Source organism: Pelophylax lessonae (genome assembly GCF_965119305.1).
Source record: "Pelophylax lessonae genome assembly, chromosome: 10".
Classification (NCBI taxonomy): domain Eukaryota; kingdom Metazoa; phylum Chordata; class Amphibia; order Anura; family Ranidae; genus Pelophylax; species Pelophylax lessonae.
This window is the reverse complement of record NC_138777.1, coordinates 38,986,985-39,006,869: the sequence shown is the minus strand read 5'-3', so window position 1 is coordinate 39,006,869 and position 19,885 is coordinate 38,986,985. Positions and strand designations below refer to the sequence as shown.

At 40.9% G+C, this 19,885-nt stretch overlaps 1 protein-coding gene across 4 annotated transcripts in view; it reads left to right on the top strand.

The window, feature by feature from the left end:
- ANO1 (anoctamin 1) overlaps positions 1-19,885 on the top strand; it is a 375,121-nt gene that overhangs the window by 310,858 nt on the left and 44,378 nt on the right. For 3 of the 4 annotated variants that reach the window (XM_082270063.1, XM_082270064.1, XM_082270066.1), the window contains 5 exons: positions 6,135-6,206; positions 12,062-12,139; positions 16,289-16,363; positions 17,793-17,994; positions 18,163-18,274. In XM_082270063.1, the coding sequence (XP_082126189.1) occupies positions 6,135-6,206; positions 12,062-12,139; positions 16,289-16,363; positions 17,793-17,994; positions 18,163-18,274 (539 nt within the window). The remainder of the gene's footprint in view (positions 1-6,134; positions 6,207-12,061; positions 12,140-16,288; positions 16,364-17,792; positions 17,995-18,162; positions 18,275-19,885) is intronic. The other variant, XM_082270065.1, reaches the window with a different exon arrangement.

Genomic DNA, 19,885 nt, shown 5'->3' with positions numbered 1-19,885 from the left:
AAATACTAATTTAAACTTGTAAAAAAAGTTCAGCAATTGGTTAAAGGCTAACTCCAACTTTCTTTCCATGTTATACCCATGTTTGCGGTTGCAATTACTTTTTTTTGCCAAGGGTGGACTTAGCCTTTAATTATGGTGCCACAAGCAAGAGTTTCATAGACATGTATAAACCTCAGCACAATCTTCTATTAAATAATTACATAATGCTTTTCTGCACAAAGAAAATAGTCTGAGCCTACCTTTTAGGAACTTCAAGTTGTCAGTGACTACTTGCACAACCGGCAACTATTGACACCATAAATACTTTGCTCAACAGTAAGAAATGTGCAACATATTTTATATAGCGCAGAGGTCAGGAGGGCGTAATGCAGAGAGTGCTGGGCTCAGGTATAAGTAATACACAGAGCCCGGGGTTAAGGACTGCGTAATGTTCATGGTTTAGGAGCATGTGACAAGAGGATGTAATACCAGAGTCCCTGCTTCATATGCCAGAATAATTCATATTCCCATCGCACACCTTCCTGGATATAGGCACATCAGTTGTGGGTGTTGCAGCGATCGCCAGCTGGACACTGGATCAATCACGGATACATACATATTCGCTTCATATGCCAAACCCACACACACCCCTATGTGGTGTGTTTTGCAAAATGCACTTCTCAGAGTACAGAAAAACGGAATGCTAACTAAACTAGGGTTGCACTGATACTATATTTTTATCAACGAGTACAAATACTGATACTTTTAGTCAAGTACTTACTGATAACTTTGCGGTCCATATAAAATGAATGAGCTCAAATCGCACTGTAAAGAATTGCATGTGATTTGAACAGGAACGCTGTACGATTCCTGTCTGAATTGAATGTGGTTTACCACAATGCTCCTGTGTGATTCCAGGCTGAAATCACTATGATGAGCCTGGGTTCACACAGGAGTGGTGTAGGAAACCCCATGTGATTCTTACAGGAATCGCACCACATTCCTGTTCAAATTGCATGCAATTCTTTGCAGTGCGATTTGAGCTCATTCATTTTATATGGCCTCAAATCGCGCCACAAAGGTATCGGTTTTGGGTATCAGAGCATTTTCATGAGTACAAGTACTCGTAAAAATACTCCGTATTAGCGCAACCCTAAGCTACACCATACAATGTCCACCCCTCAACTACTATATCTCTACACCTTTCAATTAAAAAGAAAATAGCTGAACTGTATTACTACAAGTAAAACATAGAGGAAGGTCTGCATGTAATCATTTCCTCTCTGCCTGTCCGGGTTATCCTAACACTAAATTATGTGTATATAAGAATTCATACTTTTATTGCTCAAGCAAGTGCAATGAGAAGACATCGGCATAACCTATGAGGAATGATTACAACTAGCCAGGAAGATTAGCCAGGAAAATCCAGCACAAGTAGATTGGTTTTGTCCTCCAAGTCCAATTTCCTTGTGATGGTTTTTTCACCTCTGCATGTGCCCATATGAATTGCAGTCCCCAGTCCTCTGATGGCTATGGGTTCGCCTAGTGTAACTTGTATTTTTTGGATCTTTTGTGCCTCTGAAGTTCCCTTCACCAGATGGACAATGCCCCTTGGTGCAAACACTTACATAAGTAAATGTGTGTCTTAAAGAACTATAGGCAAAACCATTTTTCTTCCATTTGGATAGAGTAAGGGAGGATTATAACACCTTTTCTTCACCAACTATATCCCATTGGGGAGATTTCCCTTCACTTCCTGACCCACAGCCAAACGGGAAGTGAGAGAAAATCCCTGCAAATTAGGGCAATTCCTTTGGGACCCCAAGGCCACCATAACTAGTGTCCCCCATTGGAAGATTTCCCCATTACTACTTTTCTGGGGACAACCTGAAATTTGTGATTTTCATTTTCTTTCACTTTCAATAATAATGGTAAGCAGGATAAATAGAGAGGGTGAAACTTCCTAATGGGGGCACAGACAGCAATAAAAACTCACAGGTGTTCTAATCAATCTCCCCTCTATCCAAAACTTAAAAAAAAAAAAAAAAAAATTGCCCTTAGTTATACTTTAATATTTAATATCCATTTTACATTACTAGCTTCTTGTTATTTGGGTTAAGGTGGTGGTGTCAAACTGTCAATGTTTTGAAGTGTTCTGTGTGAGACTGATGGTGAACATCAAAGGGTTTGTGTGACAGCAGTGCCCTGATGGATGTAAATTTTTGTTTTATTGTGGTATTTTATAACCTGCTGGGTCTTCGTCCTGTCCCAGTTCTCATCAACTAAACGTGTATGGAGTTTCTCTAAACAATATCACAGGTAGATTTAAGGCACAACCAGACATGAGACAAGTTTTTCTGCTTTGGGTGTAGTGGGGCAGGGTTACCGTACCTGTCAGACTGCTGCTGCCCAGGTGGAAAGAGCTCTCCTATGATGACTGTGCAAGATGAGCTTGGCATTTCTGCCGAGCCACCCTTGTCAACTGTGAGTTTTACATAGTCTTATGGAAATGCCACAGAAGACACAGATGGTCTACCCTCTGGACTGAAGTGTGCTCCTCTGAGAATATATACAATGCTTATATTGCAGTCTGGTGTGAAAACTGCTGTGATAATGTTTAGCAAATTGGTATTCTAAAAAATTGAAGGTTTTGCCCATACCACCTGATCAGATTCAAAGTGTTTATTTGGACATAATAAAAAAAACAAAAAACTTTTTTCCCCATGTTTTGTCTCTTTAAATGCTGCAAGTACAGAAAAATACCCATTGACATGAATAAATCAAGTGTGCTGTTAAAGTGCATCTACAGCCAAAACCTTTTTTTTTTTTTTTTTTTTTTACATTTTGGATAGGGTGATGAAGAGTTACAAACTGTTAGAACCTGTTAGGTTTTACAGCAACCAGGGCTCCATTAGAGAGCTTTCTGATTCGGGAAATGTTGGACAGTTTCCTTTACTTACACTTGGGGTTGGGAAGGGGAGTACTCCTATGACCCTCTGCTCAAGGAGGGGGGCAGTAGTCAGTAAGGCTCCATTCACACCTGGGCGTTTTTGGCTACGTTCACATCTAGTCGTTTTGGGCCAGTTGGGGGCGTTTTTCTGCTCTAGGATCAGCTCTCAAAAAGCCCAACAAGACAAATCCTATTCATTTCAATGGCCCCTGTTCACATCTGAGCATTTTGACGCCGTGAGCAAAACGCCCAGCGCTCAAAAAAGTACTTGAGCTTCTTTTTGGGCAGATTACAGGCATTTTCCATTGGTCTCCAGTCAATCTAAAAACGCCTGCACAAAAAACGCCTGTAAAACGCCTGCAAAAAACGCCCATAAAAACACCCGAAAAAACGCCAAGATGTGAATGGAGCCTTTGAGTGTTTTTCAGCTCCAAAAACGCTAAAAAAAAACGTTCCAAAACGCCCGACAAGTAAAACCCCATTCATTTAAATGGCCCCTGTTCACAGCTGAGCACTTTGTAGCTGAAAAAATTACATGAGCTTCTTTTTTGGGCTCATTACCAGCGTTTTTGATAGATGTCAATGCCTGCCTCCAAAAACGCCTGAAAAAAACGCCTGAAAATCGCGGTAAAAAACGCGGTAAAACGCTACGCTCAAGTGTGAATGCAGCCTTAGTCTTTGTAGGACGTGGAAATTTGGAATTGCGTCCAATAAAACCATGTTTTCCGGAAGCGTTGTTCTTGTTTTCGCATAGACATGGCAAGGTCTTCCATAGTGCATATATTATTTACTGCATTGATCCACAGACAAATGAATGGGGTGCGTCTGGTCTTCCAATTAAATGGTATACCTGGCAGCATTTAGGAGGTGAATTACAATCCTTCCATAAGCTGGAAATCACTGTAGTAGAAACGGCTACTCCAGGGATCTTCACTAGCTTCCGACTCCCTTTCTAAGCAGCTGCCCATCTGCATTTGGAATGCTTTGCATTTTCTGAATGAACGCAAAACATGATCTGATTGGACGAGGCAGAGAGCATGACATAACCGCCAAGCCTCTCTGCCTAGTCCAATTAGAGAAAATATTGCATCTATTGAGAAAATGCAAAGCATTCTCTAATTGGCGCCTGTGCCGAGTGGCCAACCTCCTATGTTCACAATGCAGCAGGGCAGCCTCTCGGAGCAGGGCTCAGAAGCTAGTGGAGATCACTTGAATAGCTGTGCTTACTATAGTGATTTCCAGCTTTTAGAGGGATCCCTCGGGTATGGTATATGCATAGTTATTGGTCCAAGCTGGACCAATGTAACTGAATAAAATGCCATATTTGGGATTCAATCTACTGAGGATGTTGTAATGTTAAGGGATATTTTTGGCTAAAGTCAGAGTCAGTAAAGGTGAACTAACCCTTTTAAAGTAGCTCTAAACCCAAACACTAAAATATTACAAGTTTTAACGTATTAATATACATTCAAGTATGTTCATTATTTTTAAATATACAGCTTTTAAGAAATTACTTGATGATACTGCCATATTGGGACTTGTTCAGGCACTTCCTGTTAAGAAGTGACAACTGTTTCCCATTCAGCTCCTTTCTTTTTCACCCTGACATATCTGCCCCTACAAGGGGTCAGACGGACACGTATCCTGCAGCCATGAAAAATCCCCAACTCTGCAGCAACCTCTTATCGCTGTGTCTGGTGTCCTTGATGATAAAATTCAGTATTACACCAATAAACCTCCTTATTTTGTGGACTGGTATGGTGTAATATTCACAAACTCAAAAACAAAAATTTAGGAAAACCACCACCTTTTCTTCCTTTTTTAGAGTTTGTAAATATTCTACATTGGGAGCAATAGTAGGTGGTTTTCTCCTCCTTTTTTTTAATTTTTTTTTCAGCTTGTGAATATTAAACTTTGAACACTATAGTAGTCCACAAAACCAGGGAGGTTTAATTGGGCTGGCATGGTCCTCCATTGTCACTATAAGTAAACTGTTCCAGAGCAATGATATGCAGATGGTGCTAGAGTGAATGTATGTCTGCAGGAAGTGACTGAAAGATGCTATAGAAGACTGGCAATGTCAAGATGTTACAATCGTGAAAAAAGATTAAAAAAAAGGCAATTGTCTGATACACAGTGCTTTACAGTATGAACTGGGACTTGTACACACCTTAGTACTGTACATAGATTAGTGTGTACGTTCCGTGGCATGAACACACTGGCATGTCCTTTTTCATTGTATTGTGCTACCATGTGTGTTTTGCATACATTACTTTGCATATTTTTTAACCTTTTTTTCTTTCTGTTTGGAGTTCTACATATTACTGTGCACTGCAGCACGCTACGACATGCAAAAATGCAACCTGTCCTATTTAAAAGCTGACACTAACACAGCTCATTGGTGTGAACTGACACTATTAGGCTATTTGCCATGTATTTGCATTAGAACGGAGTTGGGTAATGCTGCCCGATGCGGCTAGTTTGAATGAGCCCTAAATGTCAACCAATTAAAAGTCTAGATTTAAATGGCCTTCTTTTCCAAAGCATGAAAATGCAAACTAAAATATAAACTATTATGGGCATCACCTCCAGTTTTATAGAGCACCTCTAAAAATGTATTTTATTCCCTGAATCAAATCACTGTCCTCATTTGTTTCAGCATGAATGCCCAAGACACTAATCCTAACATTACCTGGGACCCTAAATAATAATTATGTCTTTTTTTTGTTTCCTTTTGTGTGTGTGCGTGTGCTGTTTTCTTGTTTCCTGAAGGGCATGGTCAAGGTTTGAAAACTTATTTATTAATATTATTTTCTATCTTCCTCCTTTAGCAAGTTTACTTTGCACCCTTCTGTGAATCACACAAATCTCTTTATGTCCAGCAAAGAACTAATGTCTGTGTCTACTGCACCCTTTCTGTTTCGCCAGCGCACCAAGCCAATGACTATGTCGCACGTTGTTTTGTTTCTGGAAATGTTCTCAATTTTGTGTCTGATATTCCATGTTGCATTGTGCCTGTACCCATCACAAATCATTGTGTATGTTTCACAGCGTTGTATGTCAGCAAGTGCTAATTGCGCTGTGCCACTTTATGTGATTATCTGCTGCCTGCACCAACTGAGCCTTGAGATCTCTGCTGTTTATCCAACTTGTCAGTCTGTATGTCTTATCTGTTCATATCTTCCTCCATCTTTCTCTCCCATAGGACCATCCCAGGGCAGAGTATGAGGCTAAGGTCCTTCAGAAATCCCTCAAAAAGGAGTACAGACGCAAAGAGGTAATCGGAACTAGTTATGTCTAAAAAAAAATGTCAATGGCCCTAGTAATATAACTGGACTAAATACAAGTGCCCTCCCATTATGTGGCCGAGTTACTTCTTCACAAAGGATGATTTTTGTTTCCAGTACTGTTGGGAATGTATGAAAACCATTCCAAACAAAGGGTGACCATGCCACATCCCAAAACGTATAGTGTACACAAAAAATGCAGAAACTAGTCCTGTAGTTGATGGATTTTACTGGCAGCAACATGAAACCAATACAATTTTTTGCATAATTATTTTTTTTCTTATGTATATTATTATTATTATTATTGTGCACTCATGTGTCACATGCATGATTTTAAAGTGTTTTCTTTTTGTGCTTTTGGATGCTTTGAAAGCATCCTTTTTTTGAATGTGTATTTAAAAAAACATTTGTAATTTTATACAAAAAATTGTATAGTTCTCATGTTGCTGCCAGTAAAGTCCATCAACTGCAGGACTAGTTTCTGCATTTTTTGTGTATGCAAAACAATTGTTTTTTCATGGAATAATGCTGGAAGCTAGGATATGCTTACGTCAGGGGTCTCCAAATTTTTTAAACAAAGGGCCAAGTTTACTGTCCATCTGATTTTTGGGGGGGCTGGAGTGTGGCAAGTGGAAGTGGAAAATGTTCTGGCATCCGTGTGAGTAAACAACGCCCCATCTTTGGTGTCAGTGGGAGGAATCCTATACTATTATTGGTGTCAGTGGCAGGAATAGTGCCCCATTGTTATCAGTGGGAATAACCATGCCCGATTAATGTTGTCAGTGGAAGAAATAGTGCCACATCCTTGCTTTCGGTGGGAGTAGTGTCCCAAGGGCCGGATAAAGGCAAGCAAAGGGCTGCTTTTGACTACTGTGGAAACCACTGGCTTACATAAAACGGAATACGTTGTGCTATCAGTCAGCATTTTTTCTCTGTTAAGGGTCAAGTTTTTATGATCATGGTTATGCACTGCATAGGTGTTTCACCAGCACAGCACAGTATGGAGAAACACAATATGGCCAAAAACTTGTGGACACCTGACCATTACACCTATATGAGCTTGATGGGCATCCTGTTCTAAATCCATGGACAAAAAAGAGGTGACTCTCACTGTGACTACAGCAGATTCCACATCTGGGAAGACTTTTTTTTTTTTTTAATTATTTTCATAATATTTTGGAGTGTGTCTGTGGGAAATTGTACCCATTCAGCCAAAAGCACATTTGTCAGGTAAGGTACTAATGTTGGATGAGAAGCATTCCAGTTTATGTCAAAGTATTTAGTAGGTTTGAGGTCAGATCTCTGTGTAGGCCATTTGAGTTCCTCCACACCAAACTCCTCAAACCATGTGTTTATGGAGCTGGCTTTGTGCGTAGGGTCACAGTCCTGCAAGAACAGAAAAGAGCCTCCCCCAAAATTTTGTGACAAGGTTGGAAGTGAACAATTGTCTACAATGACTTTGTATGCTGGAGCATTGACCGATAACTGGAAACATCTAAACTCAATCATTTGAAGGAGCGCCCACACATTTTTGGCCATATTGCGTAGGTGCTATATATCCACCCAGATGTTCTTACTGCCTTCGCTGTGCCATACATGAGTGCATATCTGAAAGATTATAACAACCATTCTGAAAAAAGGGTCTCATTGCTTCAGGCGACAGTTTTTTTTTATTTTTTATTATGAGGTCTTAGACGCCTTACCCTTTATTCCACCAAGGATTGCAAAATCGCCTATTGTATGATACTGTAGTAGGTGTAGAATACTGCTATGACCATGTGCTTTTACCTGTTTTCAGTGTTTATATAACCAGAATCCTGAGATGTGGTTACACAGAGAGCAAATGTGTACTTTCTACAGTTGTTTAGTGAACTTCTATTCATTGCTGTGTGCACAGATGTGTCTCTGGCCTATTCAGCTTATTTTCCTGTGTAAATTAGAAGCATGTTACTAACATTCACTTAAATGCAGGATATCTACAATGCAAACTGAAAATACATCAGATTTGAATGTGACTGTAATGTAGAGATTTTCAATGGTTGTAGTGCTTGGTGTACAAATAACAAAAAAAAGGTCTTCTTTATATCTTCTATCAGCAGCTGCTTTTACTGCTTATTGTATGTGTGACAGACATGGAATGAGTATGTGTCACTGCCCCTCCACAGTCACTGGTATATCTATGTGAGACACTGAATCTGCCTCAGTGTCTCTGATGGGGAAAGCTCATTATAACCTGAAAGTGTACAGGAGGCACGAGCCATCGAGCACCAATATCACACAAATAAAACTGCCCAATGAACACTAGGCACTTGGCCACCAGTACCATCCATATACATACTTACATAGTTGGTAAGCTTAAAGTATAACTAAAGGCAAAACTTTTTTTTCAGTTGGAGTGGAAAGAGATTAGACCCCCCTGTCAATTTTCATTGCTGTCCTTGCCCCCCCCCCCCCCCGTTAAGGAAATTCACCCTCTCGGTTTGTCCTTATTACCATTATCATTGCAAATGCCAGATTTTTGGTTGTCCCCTGAAAAGTAATAGGAAATCTTCCAATATATAGATGATTCGATCTCTATTATCCTATCAGAAGTAGGGGTTTTGCCGTCGTCCCTGAATAATTTGTATATGTGGGTTGGTACCTCATGCCAAGTTGGGTGGGACTTTTGAGGCAGGTAAAGTTAGTAAGGGTAGTACACAATTGTGTAAAAACGAGAACATTTTAATAATAAGATTTAAGCAGTGTACAAGGTAAGTACATAGATAATAGTGATGGGTTATCGTGATGGGTTACCTTCCTCAAAAGTCCCACCCAATTTGGCATGAGGTATCAACCCACATATACAAAGGAAATCTTCCAATGGGGACACTAGTTCTGGTAACCTGGGGGTCCCCAAGGTATTCCCTTAATTTGCAGGGATTTCCTCTCACTTCCTCTGGGACAGAAAGTGAAGGGAAATCTACGCAATGGGACACAGATGGCGAAAAACAAATGTGAAAGGGGTTATATCCCGCTTACTCTACCCAAACTGGAAAAAAATAAGGTTTTGCCTATAGTTCTACTTTAAATAAAAACACCAGTCCATCCAGTTCAACCTGTGTTGGTGTTCACCTCTATATGAACCACACAGTGGGCTGCCAGGGTGAATAGGAGAGAGAAGTGAGAGGTTTATACTTGCTCTGCAGCCATTTAAAAAGGATTTATAATCTTTTAAAAGTATATTTGTGAATGTGATCAGGCTAATATGAACTTCAGTGTGTGTGAATTAATAGAAAGTCTAAAAGTTAGCTTTTACATTTTATATAGATTAGTCACCTTTTCTAGTTAAAAAGAATAAATAAAAATGCATTGTGGCAGCTTGTGGGCTAAGTGAAAAAAAATACCCCCTGCAGTGCCAGGGTGAATGATTGATTGCTTGTTTTCCTCACTACTGCAGGTTTCTCCTGCACAGTAAGGGCTCTTTCACACGGGTGGTCCAATCAGATCCGCCTGTCAGTTTTTTAGGCGGATCTGATCGGATGCCCATTCAGCCCTATGGAGCAGCGGATGTCAGCAGTGACATGTCCGCTGACATCCGCATCCGATCCTGTCCGTGAAATCCGGACGGATGGAAACCCTATTTTCCATCCATCCTGGGGATCGGATGAGAGCGGACAGGCGGTCCACTCTCATCCGATCCCCCATAGAGAGCAGCGGGGGCTGTGACACCTCCCTCTCCGCACTGTGAGCGGAGACGGAGCTGTCATCCGCCGGCTCAGCGGGGATCAGCGAATCGATCCCCGCTGAGCAGCACGGATCCGCCTACGGAGGCGGACCGTGTGAAAGAGCCCTAAGACTATCCCCTGAAGCTGCTTCCCTTCATCAGGCCAGCATTCACAGTCTTTCTGATATCATCCTATACAATGCAGGACCAGTCCTGCATTGTGAGGATGGCAAAGGGCTGCCCACGTCCCTGTAGGAGAGCGCTGGCTGACAGAGAAGCGAGAAATAAAGCACAACTTCTGATTCCTTTAACCCTAGCAGGTGGGGGCTATTTGTTCAGTTTTAAAGTATATTTAAATCCATTTTTTTTTTTTTTGCCTTGTTTGTCTCATTGGGGAGATTTTCCATTCACTTCCTATTCTGTAGAGACACCAAGAGGTGAAGTAAATTTTTGGGCAGCTTTTATCGGAACAACTTGTCCCCATTGAGCAATTTCCCCTTCATTCCTGTTCCAATGACAGTTTTTTTTTCTTTTTTATTTCCTTCACTTTCAGTTTAGGAGATCCTAACCAACTGGAAGTTCTAATGTTGGCCATACACTATACGATAAAATTGTTCAAATCCATTTTCAAATAATGAACAATCACCCGTGAGAGCAAATGATTTTTCCATCAACGACCGAAGTTACATTGATAAATCGTTCAAAGGACATAAGTGACGGTTCACATACAGGCGACCCGACTTGCCGGGGCGACCTGTGAAGTCGCGGTGCACAGCGCGCACCGCGACCTCAGAGCGACATGCACGGACTTCATATCATTGAAGTCAATGCAGGTTGCTCCAGGTCGCCCCAAAGTAGTACAGGACCCTTTTTCTAAGTCGGAGCGTCTTGTGTCGCTCCTATTAGAACGGGTCCTGTGCTAATCTATGGCAGGCGACTTGTCAGGCGACCAAGTCGTCTGACAAGTCGCCCCAGTGTGAAAAAATGAATTGTTTGTTTTTTTTGTTTGTTTTGTCACATATGCCTAGTGCAAACCGTTTGGATGAGAAACACATTAACCTTTCAATTTATCGTTCATTCGGCAGAAATTTTCCAAACTTTCCCTTTGTTTTTTTGGCTCAAAAAAGTCACAACCGATTATCGATTTGTGCCCATTAACTGGCTGAAAAATGAACAAACTGTCCAAATAACAGATTTTAAAATGATTTTTCGTCTAGTGTATGGGCACAATATGACCGGTGCTATACCTTCCCTACTCTATCTAAAACAAAGTTTTGTTTTTTTGGTTTTAGAAACACATTACAAGTAAATCCAAAGACGCACACACAGAGTTGAAATCCTTCTATGTTTAATTTGACAAAAGCTTTGTAACCAAGTTCAATAAGCCTTCATTGCCACCTCTTTCCTTGTGCAGTTAGCTGGGAGATGACACAGGAAGTTATAAAACTGAAACTGGAATCGGTGGTGTCACCTGCCTATGTGATGTCTGTGTCTATAAGAGGGGCTAAACGTTTTTTTTTTTCATTTTATATATATTAAGGGAGAGTTTTTATATTTTTGTTTATTTTGCTATCTGTGTCCTATTTGGGAAATTCCCTTTAGCCAAAACAGAAAGTGAGACGAAATCCCTCCAAAATGAGGGAATCCCTGTTTGTCACCACGGTCACCAAAACTAGTTTCTTCTTTGGAAGATTACCCCTCTATTATTCTAATGTCAACCCAAAATTTGGGATTTTCTTTTACTTTTGCTTACAATAACGGTAAACAGGACAAATAGAGAAGGTGAATCTCCCTAACTGGGGGGACAGACAGCAATACAAACTGACAGGTGTCCTGATAACTCTACATTCTATCCAAAACTAAAAATAAAAGCGTTGCCTTTTGAAGTTTACACTTGAAGTTTGTTTTAAATCCCACTCATAGGAAAGATTTTTGACATTGTAGATTTATTTTATAACATTATATGCTTAACCCAGTTACATAAAAGATCCATTACCTGTATCTCTGACTTCCTGGGCCTAACCCAGCCTGAATGTGAAGGGGCAGTGCACACATGCAAAGTTTTTCATTCATTGCCACTGATTGATTGATGCTCTATAACACTATTGCATGGTCCTTTTTGTTTCCTCCAAATGCAATCAGAAGCATCAGCCTGTTCCTGAGGACAACACAAACAAATGGAGGCAGAGAGTTAAGACTGCCATGGCTGGGGTGAAATTGGTACCTTTTTTTTTTTTTTACCCAATCTCCAGAAATGGTTTATCCAAGTGAAAGTTCAATCACGTTGTGGTTTATTTTGTTCAGCAAACTGACGGGATTATGATAAGTGTGCAACTTAAAGGGTGAAGCTTGACATTACCAGGCTGGAAACAATCAGTATTAAGCTGCCAGCCTGTAATAATAATATTTTAAATGATCCCCTCGGGCTGCTGTATATTATAACATCACTTTAGGTGTCTTTCTCGTGTCACCACACTCCAGTCCCTGCATGGCACATGATCACTGTGAATGGCTGGGTTTTGTTGCACCTGAGGCTTATTTATGCATGTTACACCTTGTGTTAGAGGACTGTTTTTACTGTTGTGTCTCCACTTTTTTTTATATATTTGTATAAAATTAAATATCCATCATTAATTGCTATTTGTTAAAGGTTCAGTCCAATCACAGCGGGCATTTCAGTTTTCACAGATCTGGAAACTCACATCTTATGCTTTCTTAAATTGAATGTCTGAGTAAAAAAAATAAAAAAAATCAGAGCATCTCTGCATACACAATTTCATATATTTTATTTAGTTTTGCTTTTTTGGTTATTTTTAACTGTTATTCCAGAAATCCAGTAAGGTCCTAACTTCCTGTTGGAGCTGAGAACACAGTATCTTGTGCAATTTTCCAAGCACTGTTGTCAGGCCTGCACAGTACTCTTTAGGGCTTGTTTACACTTGTGGCTGGGAGATGGTAAAACTCAGCGGCTTAGCTGTGTTTTAATTAGGGATCGGCTGATTATCGGCAAAGCCGATATATCGAGGGCCGATATGCACTTTCCCCGATATATCAGAGTCGGCCCCTGAGGTTACCGATATTGCCGATATTTCTGGAAAATTCTTGTACCGGAGTGATGCCTGCAGCTTAGAGGCATCACCCCGGTACCGGTGTCCATATCCGACGGTCGGCTGTCTTGTAATGACAAATAATGCGGCTGAGAAGCCGCTCGGCTGTCATTACAACAAGGAGCTGGAGGGGACGTCCCGGGTCTCCCGTCCAACCGTGAGACCCGGGCAACCAGCCTGCATGGCCACCGAAGAGAAGACTCGATCAAAGCCGCATTTGGCTCTGATCGGATCTCCATGTAAAAACCCGGAAGTGATGTCATGACATCACTTCTGGTTACTCGGCGCCAAATTAAAAAAAATTACCGCATATAAAACAGCCAAACTTGGCGTTTTGAATGCTTTTAAGTGCAGAGGAGGGGTTTGGGGTCTTTTAGACCCCCAGATCCCTCCACAAGAATAATAAAAATTTTTTCTTTTTTTTTTTTTTTTATGTAAGAAAACATCCCTATCCCGATATGTGATGACCAAAGTATCGGTATCTGCAATAAAAAAAAATCTCGGTTGATCACTAGTTTTAATCGCCCCTCAACTGCACCCCCTTTACCTGAAAAGGCAGCAGCTGGGGTGTACACATGTGCCTTGTCGTGTTCCGTGGGCGCTACTGCCCGCCAAGTGGGACCATTTAAGTGAATGCAATGCACACGGTTGTGGAATGTTAGTCCACCATTTAGAAAGTTAAAGCAGAGTGCACAGGGAGTTGAGAACCTGCTGGATTTTTTTGGCCAGGATCAACTGGTATTTTTCTATATCTGCAGAAAACTAAAATACTGGTAAATGTGGATGTAGAACAGAGATGTTCTGAATATGTTTCTGTTTTGCACAGACCTATTACATTGCTCAGGGAGATTCTGGTGAGAACGCTATTCCTGGTTTTCCAGGTCAGATGCATACCTGTTACAAGGGGTTCCACATTCTAATGGCCTTTTTTACTTTGCGATGCAAAATATAATGAGGAGTTTGATCATCCTTGTAGCTTGAGAATTGGATGGGAATAGAGCCAAGATTTACTATATAGTGCAAATCTCACCACTGCAGATGTGAGGAGATTAATGAATAAACAAAAGGCATCTCTCCAAACTCTACATATAACTGAAATGTCACTTTTTGTGTGGACTGATCCTTTAAAAAAATGCATTTTGTCAAGATATCAAGAAATTGAGCTTGTAGTAGTGGTCTCTAGTCAAATAGGTACAGCTAAAATGCATGATCATGAATTATCAAGAGTTGTATTATTATTGAATTTACCAGCAATAATAAAAGCTAAGGTATGGTTGTGGATCTATATATTCTACATGATCAAAAGCATCCACAGACAGGACAAAATTGTTGCAGTAATTCAAAAATGTTAGCACAGTTGACCTAAGGCATCAGGAAATGACTCCATAGACCTCATAAACCAGGTCATGGAGTATGGGACAAACTCATTATGTAGTTACACCATTTCAACCATAACTAAACACTAGTTAGCAATAGGTGAATTTGGTGGGCCCCCAAAACTTATATCTACTGTATGGTCATCCTCCTAGTGTGTTATTAGAAACCAGATTTTTACTATGTGTATAATAATATTATTCACAGTGCTGAAGTAATTATAATGACTCTTAACCAGCAAGTCCATCAAAAAGTCATGGCCATAAAACTATTACCCAAGACCACTTAACTAGATTGTTTTTATTACAAAAATCCTTAGACATGTTACAAAAGCCAAATATAATTAAAATCGAAAATGATCCAATTCACTGAAACAGTGTTATGCTGATGTTTTAGATCCACATTCCCATGACCCCTTTCTAAGGGATGCCAAGAATAATTGTATTTAGCACATACAAGTGTACAGACCTACGGATGCCAATAGTGCAGGAAAACGTGTATTATGTTGGAACATTTCTGAGCATTAGCTAGACATCCTTGTAGTATGGATGGGCTAGAACCCCTGTCATTTCATTTTTTTTCTGTGTCCTATTGGGCCAATTTCCAATACAAACGAGGAAATGTCTAAAAATAATGCAAATTCCCCACTTAAAACAATTGTCAAAATAGATGCCAAGGAGGACTGGAGACTTCATTTTTAAAAGGGAAGCATAGCCAAAGCTTTTTTGGCCATACTTTTCTTGTGGGTCACAGGAGTGCACTTACTTTTGATCTCCTGTGACCTAGAGTCAGCTGATAGCGGGCCAAAGCCTGCTGTCGGTTGACATCACAGAGTCGCTCCAGGCTCTGGAAGAATCCTGACAACATCGGAATACATCCAGATGCCTGATTAGCAGTTGGCTTAGCCTCTCAGTGATACAACAAATAGATGGGTGTAGTCTTGGGAGCGCCAGTACACCAATCTATTTGTTGTATCATTTGTCTCTGAGTCCGGATCTGGGCATGGGTCGGCTGCAACCCTGACATGACTTATTGGTTTTTTGGCTAAAAATCCATCCACCCTACCTTACTTTGGGACCTCTGACCATCTATTCCTCAGCGCCAGGATTTGTTTGTATGTATTAGCCTCTCAGTGCACTGCTGAGAGCCTGAACCAGACTCCTGCCTGGGAAAGGCTGAGCAGAGAGCGGTGGCTGAGAATGGATTGAGAACTGAGTGATCAGCAGTATGAAATCACTCAGTTCTCAAGCTTGGAACTGGCAGGGAACAGCTGCAGCATCAGACAATGTGTGTTTTCCCATAATTCCCCTTTAAGGGCTGGCTTTTCAATCACTATGTCTTGGTGGCTATCTGCACAGATAAAGAAAAATATTCTGCCTGGCAGAGCCACAAACCGTGATAAAACATGACCGGGTTCTAACCCTTCCCCACTCTAGAAAAAAAAAAAAGTTTTGGCCATACATTAAACCTTCCTTGGTAACCATGTAAGTAGTATTGTTTAGGCCTAGGCTGTTTGTGACTTTATACTCGAAGCTTTAGCTACTTAGCTGGAACAAAATAAAAGGCTTTGTGATCTACTCTATATTCCAATTTACAGAGTTATTGTGTAGGGAAAAAATGTATAATAATTTCCCAGCACACTGTATACATTTTATTCTTCTGCAACAAAGCTGAATGAAAGCATGCAGGAATTTTTTTTTTTGTCATGCAACGCCCCCTTGTACATCTGTAAACAGTTCTATGAATTCCAGACACTGACGTCTGTTTGGCTGTGGTTTCAGCGTAGCTCCATCGGTTTTGTGTGTGTTTTCACGCTGTGATGTCATCCACCGCTATTACTCTGTCTGCCATGAATCTTTTATGACTCTGTTCCCCTTCTGGATTTTAGACAGAAAAGGAGAAGCTGACATGGAGGGACAGAACTCCCGCCTATTTTACTAACTTTGTTGGCATCCTATTTATGGTGAGTATGTAGCGCAACATTATTGCTTGTTCTAAATACAAACCTAACTGTGAAAATCGATAGGAGTCCCTGTTTTATAAAATAGAAAACATGTTATACCTACTTGCTCTGTGCAGTGGTTTTGCACAGCCCGGATCCTACTCTTCTCAGGTCCCACGCCGGTTCTCCTGGCTCCTCTCCCCGGTGCTCCCACAGCAAGCAGCTTGCCCTGGGGGCATCCAAGCACACTGGGGGTGTCCACACACAGAGCCGCAGCTCAGCCCCGCCCCTCCATCTTCTGATTGGCTCACTGGCTGTGATAGTATCGGGAGCCAGTGGCTCCCACTGCTGCCCAAAGCCAATCAGGAGTGAGAGTCCCCAGAGAGGCAAGGCTCTCGTGGACATTGCTGGATTGAGAGGGAGCTCAGGTAAGTATTAGGGTAGTGGGGGGCAGTACCCAGATTTGACAGGTACCCGCTCCCATTTCCACTCGGGCTGCCTAGGCAGTTCAAGCAGAAGTTCCCCTTTCCCCCTCCCTCCCTGCAATCTTCTGAGACACGTCACAGGTCCCAGAAGATTACCCCACCATTCAGAACTTGCCCCTGGCTGTGCCGAAAGGAGAGGGATAGGATCGAGGCTTCGAGCGGCTGCATCGTGGGACAGTTGAGTGTGTGTTTATTAAAAGTCAGCAGCTACACTTTGAATAAACACAAAAATGAGTGGAACCCCTGTTTAAACTGGGGATAGAGGGTTCGTTTTCGTTAGCCAAAGGGTTGAGGAAAAACAAAAGTTGCAGATTCCTCCATCCAGACAATTGAGGAGGATAGATGAACCCCCTCCCCCACCAGGACATTATATTTTGACAGCGCCTCAGTTTTTTTTCCATTTTCAGGAATCTGATATAACATGTAAAATAACAAGCAAATTCAGAATTCTTGTGTCTGATTATCTGTGGGAAAATAACACTACTGTTGCAAATCAAATAAAGAAGCCCCGACTGACCTGTCTGATTATGGGTATGGGCAGTAATGCTCAGTGCCCTTCTGCTACTGCAGAACTTCCAGAGGCAATTTTCAGCACACACCAATTTTGGTAGCATAAGTATTAATGTGGAATGTATATTCTTTGCTAAAGAACATTATTTTTTATCAAGCTGTTATGGGTAAAGTTTCACTTTAAGTATTATAGATGCAAGCTTTTAGGATTCCTTAGAATCCTGAAAGCTTGCAACTTTAATACCCTACGTTGGCCAATAAAGGGTATCACATAAGCTCCAAACCTAATGCTGAAGCATGCAAGAACAATTACCCCAAGATCCCAAAATAGTTGATGTCAATGGAATATTGGTCTCAATAAACAGATGTGTGTTCAGAAATTCTTTTTAGTTTTTATTTAATTCTTCTTTTTTGTTAAAGAAAGTTTTTCATGTGTAGAATTTTTTTCTCACCAGATCGGTATGACCTTCGCTATTGTGTTTGGTGTCATTGTATATCGGGTCTCTACTGCCGCAGCATTAGCAATGAGCTCCAACCCTTCCGCACGTTCGAACGTCCGGGTAACAGTTACAGCGACAGCGGTTATCATTAATCTGGTGGTGATTCTGATCCTGGATGAAGTGTATGGTTGTATAGCTCGGTGGCTCACCCAAATTGGTATGTCATGTGACTTTTTTCAATTATTTATGGATTCCCATAAAACTGCCGATTGGGCTATTTTAATTACAATTTTTAGTGTAAATGGTTGAAGAAGACTAGATGATGATCAGTATTCCCTGATCAAATTAACTGTCAATTGTTGGCTTTTATATTTACTTTGTACAGAGGTCCCGAAAACTGACAAGACTTTTGAAGAACGGCTGATATTCAAGGCTTTCCTGCTGAAGTTTGTCAATGCTTACACACCAATCTTTTATGTTGCCTTCTTCAAGGGTCGGTAAGCAGATCTTTGTGAAATGGCTATTCTACTGTGTAATATCAATTCTGTTCTGTCCCACATACTGTATATATCCAGCTATCATTGTAACGACACCCCAAGTATGAAAGGGGTTACAGTCGTCTAGGATAATCCGCTCCCGAACACCAGGACAGCTATCGACCACTCCAATCCGCCATACATGAAACCCATCAATAATTCCCCCCCAAGTACGAGACAAGGCTCTGTAGTGAGGTTCGATCAAGAGTAACTCTCTTTCACTTTATTGAAAGAAACACAGCATTTATATATACTTTTGAGAATACCACATGAACAATGACTGTGTAATTACCTCCCTTAGTAGACAGCCAGGTGAGCTCATTAACATACTTATCAATAGTCTCAGACCCAATTAACATACTGTCCTATTTTAGACAAAAGCACTTAGTTAATCAGTAGACATTCTTTAGGAGGGGCTGCTGGAAACAACCCCCTCCTCTCTCTGCAGCTAATACACATTGATTAGCAGACACTGTGTCTCTACTAGTTCCTGGGTGCCAAAATTAGGAGTTGCACTTCCTGTGCCTCACTGTGTATAGGAATAAGACAGATCTCCATATTTCCTGGTAGATATTGGTAATGCATATACTGTCCCATTTGAAATAGTCCAAACCATATTCTCAGTGTACACCACCCTCCCGGTCACCCTGCATCCATAAAAGATGCAGGGTGACTTAAACATAAGAAAGCCACACAAGGCTGGACACGGTGCCTCCCAACCTCTTTAAAGGAATTTGGGGTCCACAACCCCCATGCCCAAAGTGACTCCTGTCACAATCATCCTTCGCTGTTTTTCCCCTTGTTCTGTTGTACACTTGCCAGGGTCCAGCTGAATATTCTTCCTTGACTGTAATGTACAGATGCAAGGAAAGAGTTATCTGTTCTTTCTCTGTAGAGGATATGGCACAGAGATCGAAAGAAACTTTCCAATGAGTCTGCAAATCTCCAAATCTGATTATTAAAAATGTTTACAGTATACAGGCCGCACAGGCGCCCCACATTTGAACTCTTACGCTGTTCAATTACTGCAAGAAAGGCATAATATGCAAATATGTTGCATCACTTGCAAATATCAGCCTGTGTATGGGCACACAAATATAAGTTACACAACTGACTGCTACAGATAACCTTAGGACAACAATGGGCAGGGTACCTGTTGAATGAGTTGGAAAGTATTCGCTCATAAACTGCTGGTACCTATTGTGTATGTAAGGAGCATATTGAAAATGCTGAATCAACTACCAAGTTTATAACTCACCTATATCTTTACTATAAAGACATTAACCGCTTAAGTTCCGGGAGGTTTTTTCCCCTTCATGACTGGGCCATTTTCTGCTATTCAGCGCTGCGTGGCTTTACCTGGTAATTGCACGGTCATGCAGTGCTGTACCCAAATCAAATTGATGTCATTTTTTTTCGCACAAATAATGCTTTCTTTTGGTGGTATTTTGATCACTGCTCTTTTTTTTTTTTTTTTTTTTTTTTTTTTTTTAATTGTGTAAACGAAAAAAGAGAAAATTTAGAAAACAATTAAATATTTCTTATTTTCTGCCATAAAGCCTATTCATTAAA